This window comes from Callithrix jacchus, chromosome 4 (genome assembly GCF_049354715.1).
Source record: "Callithrix jacchus isolate 240 chromosome 4, calJac240_pri, whole genome shotgun sequence".
Classification (NCBI taxonomy): domain Eukaryota; kingdom Metazoa; phylum Chordata; class Mammalia; order Primates; family Cebidae; genus Callithrix; species Callithrix jacchus.
In genome coordinates, this window is record NC_133505.1 from 4,749,510 (window position 1) to 4,757,906 (window position 8,397).

Sequence of the window (8,397 nt, forward strand, 5' to 3'; positions counted from 1 at the left end):
GAAAGGGAAGAAGGAACGGAAAGCTCCCTCCTTTTTCAAGTTAGCCTTATAGTCTAGGGCTTAAAATACTGGTTTAATGGTGAAGGTAAGTGCTTTTCTTCTTTTTGGGTAGGAGGATAATTACTAACTTATCAGAGGTACATTAAGGGAAGGGAACAGTTTTAGGGGAAGTCAGAGAAAAATCATTAACGGCAACGTAAGGGTCACCATCTGGTAATATTTCCTAATTCCAAAATGAAGAGACTTTCTAAAAAAGATAACTGATTCAATCAAGACCCTAGGGCAAGGCTTGAGAAGCCACTGGCACCAGTGGACGCCATGGACAATGGTCATTTCTCCACGGACTCTGTGAGTATTAACTGTGATGCTGTGGTTAGTCGAACTGCGTTTGGCTGTGGAATGAAATACTGATCAGAACTGACAAGATTTGTGTTCAGGGCTGTGGTTAATGAATCTTTTTAGACTTTTATATTAATTTGAAATAGTCTCTTAGGAAAAGGAATATATGGCCGGGTGCAGTGGCTCATGCCTGTAATCACAGCACTTTGGGAGGCTAAGGCAGGCAGAGGTCAGGAGTTTGAGACCAGCCTGGGCAACATGGAGAAACCTGTCTCCACTAAAACTAGAAAAATTAGCCGGGCATGGTGGCACACATCTGTAGTCCCAGCTACTCAGGAGGCTGAGGCAGAAGAATCACTTGAACCCAGGAGGCAGAGATTGCAGTAGTCAAGATCATGCCACTGCACTCCAGGTTGGGCAACAGAATAAGACTCTGTCTCAAAAAAATTAATAATAATAATAATAAAAAGAAAAGGATAACGTGACCAAAGTTATGAATAAGACTGAAGGAAAGAAAATTGTATGCTTGTAGAGATTGCCTAGCTTGTTGCCCTCATTGTACAGCTAAGAAAAGGTACCCAGAGACATTGCGATCATCATCTATTAGTGCTATGATGGTAAGCCAGAGGGAAAAAGACTGTGATGGTGCCATCTTTCAACCTATCCAGAGAAAATCCTGATTAAAAGCACAGTTAGACTCGGACTGGCCTGGAAGACACAGCTCAGGAGGGAAGGTGCAGGCACTCTTGTGTATCTCCTGATGAGCCGAGAGCCCCCTTACAGGCAGGGCTTCAATTGCACCTGAGTTTAGGCATAACTCTGCCTTCTAGAATTGCCCACCGTTGGTTCTTGGTTCACTTTTTCTTTTTCCCTGATTAAATTCATAATTGAATTGATAGCATAACATAAATGTTACACTGGAACAACCAATTTCATTTCAGAATCACCAGTTTCTCAGAAAGGTAGGCAGATGATGAGAAGCGCCTCCGTTCTTCTAACACTGAAGATATTGCTTCTTCCTGTGTTTTCCGATGCACTCCTCCCCACTCATCTTGTGGATTCCAGGCCAGAAGAATCCACTTTTAAAAAGAAACATTTAAAACCAATTTAACAACCAATTGAAGGCACTTTTATAGAAATATAGTTCATTTGCTGCAGGCCTGTACTTATGGATCTAAGAGGGCCAGACTGCCAATATTGTGACTGTTTATTATTATTGCTGTTGCTAGTATCTAGAATATTAATCAACACATAATACTTTGAGATTTATGAGGTGTGTCTCATACCCTTGTTTTCACTCCAAACAGCCCAGGGAAGTAGCATTATCCCAATTCTTTCTATGAAACAGTGAAAACCCTTAGAGTTTACGAAACTTCACCTGGCTTACTCAATTTGGGAATGGCAGAGCAGAATTCAGTCCTTGAATACCCTCTCAACTGCAGGTTCACGCTCTTTGATCTAGGCGTAACATGTACTCTGAGTAAACAAGGACTCTCGGCTAACAGAGATGATGCAAGACGGGCTGGATATTAGGGCACCTAAGAGCAATCTAAGAACCATTATAATAAAATCGTGAGTTCTAGACTCAAAAAAAGGAAAAAAACTGCTTTTTCGTTTATGCATATCCCATAATATTTACATTAGTGATTTTATCTCAAATTCAACCTGTATTGTGTCAAGTAATTTTTTTTAAAAAATAACATTTTCCTTTAACTTAATTTCAATTCATTTTTCTGCAACTACTTACAACTTTGGCACTAGAATTCACAATTGTTTTTCTAGAGCTGTAGGTTTTTTAAAGGGAAGGGTTCTGACATTGTTACATGTTCTCAGTTGCTCCTAGTTAGTCTAATAAATATTCCACTGTCTCTAAGTACGTATCAACCATGCCGATGTTCAGGCTGCATAACTTTATTAGCTCCTGTGCTTATTTTGGAGAAATATTTCTCATTACTAGGAAAGACCTCAGCTTAGAATGCTTTAGTATATTAGCCTGATTTCTGCATTTGTCTCAAGCAAAGGAAAATAGAAAATTAAGAACTGAAATTAGCTATTGAGACAAAATCAAATAGCATTTGAAACCATAAAAGCTAAGTAGGGCTTTTCATCGTTTCTCATTAGGCAGCAACAGAGAATGGGAAGGAAAACTGGAGTGATGGGTTTGTGATACAATTCCACTAACACAAAGAGCAAGAAAAAGTAGTTTTTTGTGTGTGTATGTTTAATATTCAAAGCTCAACTTAAAAGTATTTTTCATCATCAAATTTCCTTCTGGAATAAATAATTAAAACAATTTAATGTACAAATTATCCTTTATAATGCCTCAAACGGGAGCTACCCTATTGTGTTTTAAGCTTGTGCTTAAATATTATGAAAATAAAGGGGAAGCTGTATTAAAAAGTAGAAAAAGTGGCAGCCTGGGCATTAGGGGACCTGGTGCGGGCTCTGTGAATCATATGGTTTCAGGCAACTTTTCAAATTTTCTGCACCCTTTTTTTTTTTTTTTTTAAATAAACAGCTGGGCCAAAGGATCTCTGAGTGTTTTTCGGCTGTCAGTGTTTATAAGATTGGAGAAGTTGGTGGGAAAGCTTTAGGTGGAGTGTGAGTACTTGCAGCTACAGGTACAGTTAAAGAGTTTACCTTCAGGCAGGCCAACAAGATCTTGCATAACAAATAGAAAATGGTCCAAACTCTGAGTTTGGCCACTGATGGCTTTAGCTAGGATCTGAGTGTAGAGCTGAACTCCTGATATCCAGATGTTAGCAAGTCTTGGAGGCCTTTTTTTTTTTTTTTTTTTTTTTTTGAGACGGAGTTTCGCTCTTGTTACCCAGGCTGGAGTGCAATGGCACGATCTCGGCTCACCACAACCTCCGCCTCCTGGGTTCAGGCAATTCTCCTGCCTCAGCCTCCCGAGTAGCTGGGACTACAGGCATGCGCCACCATGCCCAGCTAATTTTTTGAATTTTTAGGAGAGACGGGGTTTCACCATGTTGACCAGGATGGTCTCGATCTGTTGACCTCGTGATCCACCCGCCTTGGCCTCCCAAAGTGCTGGGATTACAGGCTTGAGCCACCACGCCCGGCCGTCTTGGAGGCCTTCTAAGGCAGAGCAACAAGTAGTATCTTTCCTGGTGCTGACCTGATCTTACTAGCAATTGGGCCTCCGTTTGGATCCATTGTACAAAAAATCAAAAACAAAAAACAAACTCAAACACCCAAACTTCAAATTTTTAGACGGAGAGGCATTATTCTCAGAGATAGAGATATCTGGAAAGCAGAAAACTATACTTACCATGCTGATGAAGCCCAATTATTGTTCTTTTAAATACATTTAGCTACTTCTGAAGATACAATGAGTATCTACTAATTATTTTTAAAATCACTTGGTAAATAAATATAGAAAATCACAAAGAATAAAGTGACCTTCCTGTTTTGTAACCGAGAAATAGCACCACTGGCCCTTGTGTGAATCTGCTCCTATTCCTTTGTGTGCATGTGCACAACATTCCTGCTTTGTACACTAGAGTACTAGCATTTTCTAATGTAATTCAATATTGTTGAAAACATTTTTAGGTAGCTTCCATCACAATAATCTATCAAATTGCCTTGCCAGACTCTCATTATTAGGTTAATTTATCTCTAATATGCAGTCATGAGTAATACTACAAAGGATATTTTTGGACAAAATTTTCCATCTATATCTTTCCTTGTAACCCTTCATCCTATGTGGGGGTCCGGCACGTCTGCCGGGGGGCTTCTGACCAGTGGAGAGCCTCAGCCCCACTCAAGTGTTCTTAACCTGGAAGAGGGAGTGCGCGGGAGAAAAGATAGATAGAGAGTGGGGCCTGGAGGACTGCCAGGCAATGCCAGAGCAAGAAGTGCCAAGACAGCAAGTTTATTTGTGCAAACTACAGGTTATATACCTTTCAGTGTTTGAGGAGTGACGTACATTCCATTGTATCTTGAAATAAAATCAAGAACAAAAAATCACAAGAAAAGGGGTACAGAAAGTATGACTCTTAATCAAAGGGTGTACAGCAAAGGGACAATAAAGCTTGCAAAAAGGGGATCATAAATCTAAACATGTGTTTTTCTAAAATCAGTTAAGCAAGCAAGTAAGATTGTTAACAAGGTATAGCTGGACCTTTCTAAATGTCATTCTAACCTTGCCTATTCATATAGGATCATATGCAAACAATATGATTGAGTTAGCAGAGGTAAATGAAGTCATACAGTTATTGTGCAGAGAAGGAACTAGGAGGCATACAATGTCTACCCATACAATGTCTCATTAGACCACAAGGCCTGAGGTCAGCCATTCTGTTGCAAATGTCAGAGGCAAAGATTGATGTTTATAAAATCAGTGCAACCAGACTTCCTCTTTTCCCTTAGCTCAACAGCCTCCAGGAGAGGAGAAACGTGTATGGGCTCAAGCTCAAGATGGCAAGGGTCCTGTCAAGGGCCCTTCGCAGGAGTGATCCCCACAATCCTAAGGTCACAGGTTACGAATATCTTTAAAAGTACAGACAAGTCTTTTAAATTTTGCATGCAGAAGAAGTGCAAAGCCTTCAAGATGAAATACAGGTTTGGTACATGTGGTTTTTTGTTTCATTGTTTGTTGAGACGGAGTCGTGCTCTGTCACCCAGGCTCGAGTACAGTGGCATGATCTTGGCTCACTGCAACCTCTAACTCTTGGGTTCAAGCAGTTCTCCTGCCTCAGTTTCCCAAGTAGCTGGGACTACAGGCACTTGCCAACATGACTGGCTAATTTTTGTATTTTTAGTAGAGACAGGGTTTCACCATGTTGGCCAGGCTGGCCTTGAACACCTGACCTCAAGTGATCCACCTGCCTCAGTTTCCTAAAGTTTTGGGATTACAGGTGTGAGCCACTGTGCCCGGCCAATAAGTGTGTTTTTAAAGTCATAGATGCTTCGGATGTCTTGAAGGATTTTCAAAAAATTAAAAAAGAGAAAGTCATAGAAGCTTCAATTTAGGAATGAAGGCAAAACTGATTATATTCCTAGGATATGAATTGTTGCTAGAAGAAACAAATATATATATCCCCAAAGATAGTTTGATTAGGGTACATACATTAAATTAAGCATATCTACATTTAGAGCCATGAATTCTCTTTGCCTGTCACAATATAGCTGTATATATGCACAATTGTAGTAAGAAGTCCTGGTCCATTGCCATTTTCTAGGTGACATAAACACTTTGTTAGTCCAGTCAAGTGTCCACATTGTGTGTAGCAAAGATGATCAAAAAACATTTGAAACCTTTAAATGTAATACATATTAGTATTATGCAATGTCATCCTTCATGTTCAAAGGCACATGGAACATTGTTTTGGTGGTACAGAGAGGAGAGAATCACCAACAGAATGAAAGGAAAGACTGCTCTGGAACCTTCCTCCTTAGCTCTTGAGCTTAGTTTAACTGTCCTGTCTTATGATCTGCTACAAGCAATACTACTCCACAGTTTTGCATGCTTCTCTGTGGTGTGATCAAGTACATGCCATTTTTTATTTAATTCTTCCAGCTCCACTCAGAAAGGAACTTTATCTTTATTGAGCAGAGGAGGAAATGAATGATTAGAGGATTTAGACTAGCTGTGAGTCACGCAGCTGGGACTTGTAGCCAAATTTCCTTTTAACAATCCTGTAACCAAAAGCGTAGCAGTGGTGTACTAAAATGTAAGTTACAGAGCTGTGTTGGGTCAAAACTTTTACTGGTGCTAAAAGGAGGCAACGTTAACAAGGGGGAATTATTTGTGTGTCATGTCTTGGATTATGCTCTTTCCATAGATAAAAGACTGTTGTGGTGAAAGAGATTCAGGGCACAGGGAAACTCCACCACAAAGTGTGGTACCATTTCCCAGAGAAGCTAAATGGACGGGAAGCCTGCCACCAGGAAAGGTAAAGCCACAGCTCTTGTTTGCAGGCTATGTTAATAAGCCAAAGCTTATTCCGACACATTTACACATCCCTGCATCACACTGCCTCTTTGTAAAGATACTCCCAGGATCACATCAGAGCCAGCTCCAGCCCCTGATCCTGTTACCTGGTGCTTTTTCCTTAGGGAGCCCCACGAAGTCATCTATTAGAAATTAAGCCAAATAATCAATAAATCCTTGGATCTAAGGAATGGAATAAGTTTAGGGAAAGTTTTTTGTTTTTTCTTTTTGAGACAGAGTCTCACTCTGTCACCCAGGCTGGAGTGCTGTGGCTAGATCGCAGCTCACTGCAACCTCTGCCTCCTGGGTTCAAGCGATTCTCCTGCTTCAGCCTCTCTAGTAGCTGAGACTACTGGTGCGTGCCACCACACCCGGCTAATTTTTTGTTTGTTTTTAGTAGAGACGGAGTTTCACAGTGTTAGCCAGGATGGTCTCATCTCCTAACCTTCTGATCCACCCGCTTTGGCCTCCCAAAGTGTTGGGATTGCAGGCACCAGCCACCGTGCCCCACCTGGAAAGTCATTTTAAAACAACCAATGTATGAATCCCTAGCATCATATTCTTGCCAAGTGGCTGGCTCTTTCTCCTGAGCTTGGAAACCTCCAGTAATATGGAAATAATTATTTTACAGACCACCAATCGTATCTGTGAACTTGCTTGCCCATTACAAATTATTTCTTCCAGCATAATTTTATCTGCGTCTTCACAGGTTTTCTCTTTCCTTCCCTTTAGTGTTTGTTCTTTAAATAAGCAGAAAAAAATCCAATCTATCCCCTTTCAATATTGGTCTATTGTCGTTTCACTTTGTGGAAATGCTTTTAAAGAAAAATTCTGTCCTTGCAATATGTTAAATATTTTCTAGTACCACATCACCTACAAGCTTTGTAAAAATGTGTTTACATATTATTATTATTACTGAAACAGTCTCATTCTGTCACCCAGGCTGGAGTGCAGTGACATGCTCTTGGCTCACTGCAACCTCTGCCTCCCAGGTTGAAGTGATTCTCCTGCCTTAGCCTCCCAAGTAGCTGGGATTACAGGTGTATACCACCATGCCTGGCAAATGTGTGCACTTTTAGTAGAGAAGGGGTTTCACCACTTTGGCCAGGCCAGCCTCAAACTCCAGACCTCAAGTGATCCACCAGTCTTAGCCTCCCAAAGTGCTGGGACTACAGGCGTGAACCACTGCACCCCACCTAATTTCTTTTTTTTAATTGAACATATGTGAAGGCAGGGCTTAGTGACACATAGCAAAAACATTTCCAAGTGGACATTACACTAAGCAATTAATGGAAGTGCTCACTTAAAAGTACTATCTCTCATATATATTAAAAAAGAATCCCTGTATGTGCAATACCTTAATTCAAAGGCAGCTCGTTGTGTATAAACTCTCAAGCTTTGTGATAAACAAATGTGCATAACAGATGGGACTACTGACCTACAGCCCAGATAATTTTACTGATGCTGAGAGGGTTTTGTGATTGGCTCTGCCGCTGTCATCCCCACTCACTTCATTTTGGAGTGACATAATGCCAATATGACATAAATACCTTACATTTAGGTGTTCTCATCACCTGCTTCCTACCCCCCTGAAAGATGACCATATTTGCTTTACCTGATTATAAGGTCTCATATTCACTGTCTTGAAGCCAACCAAAGAATTTGACAGTGGGTTTGTAGCACTGGCTATTTTGGTGAAATAAGACAATGAGACTTCATGATGTCATCCAAAGTTCTATCAGATCTAGCTGTGGGAGAAATGAAAAGGGGCCTCAGTCAGGTTGCTCACGGCATACTTCTGTGTTGTTCTCTAGGTCCAGATTTCTGTTCATTACGCTATGGGCTGGCTCTTATCATGCACTTCTCAAACTTCACCATGATAACCCAGCGTGTGAGTCTGAGCATTGCAATCATTGCCATGGTGAACTCCACTCAGCAGCATGGTCTATCTAATGCCTCCACTGAGGGGCCTTTTGCAGACGCCTTCAATAACTCCAGCATATCCATCAAGGAATTTGATACAAAGGTAAATGTGTTGGAGAATAGGGCTCTTTGTTAAGAGGAAAAAACTCAGTTTGAAAGGAAGGCATAGATCTTGATTC

General features: G+C 40.8%; 2 protein-coding genes across 8 annotated transcripts in view; one reads left to right on the forward strand and one right to left on the reverse strand.

Annotated features, from left to right (window-relative positions):
- The window catches only part of TRIM38 (tripartite motif containing 38), a 183,565-nt gene that overhangs the window by 40,156 nt on the left and 135,012 nt on the right, over positions 1 to 8,397 (reverse strand). For 3 of the 6 annotated variants that reach the window (XM_035297353.3, XM_054254746.2, XM_078368175.1), the window contains one exon: positions 7,911 to 8,043. The exons of the other annotated variants lie outside the window; for them this stretch is intronic. The gene's annotated coding sequence lies outside the window, so the exon portion shown is untranslated. The remainder of the gene's footprint in view (positions 1 to 7,910; positions 8,044 to 8,397) is intronic. 6 annotated transcript variants of the gene reach the window in all.
- Positions 1 to 8,397, forward strand: part of SLC17A2 (solute carrier family 17 member 2) — a 19,332-nt gene continuing 10,935 nt past the window's right edge. For both annotated transcript variants that reach the window (XM_017970845.4, XM_078368173.1), the window contains exons 1-3: positions 1 to 85; positions 6,147 to 6,257; positions 8,110 to 8,321. In XM_017970845.4, the coding sequence (XP_017826334.3) occupies positions 6,230 to 6,257; positions 8,110 to 8,321 (240 nt within the window). In that variant the 5' untranslated portion in view covers positions 1 to 85; positions 6,147 to 6,229. The remainder of the gene's footprint in view (positions 86 to 6,146; positions 6,258 to 8,109; positions 8,322 to 8,397) is intronic.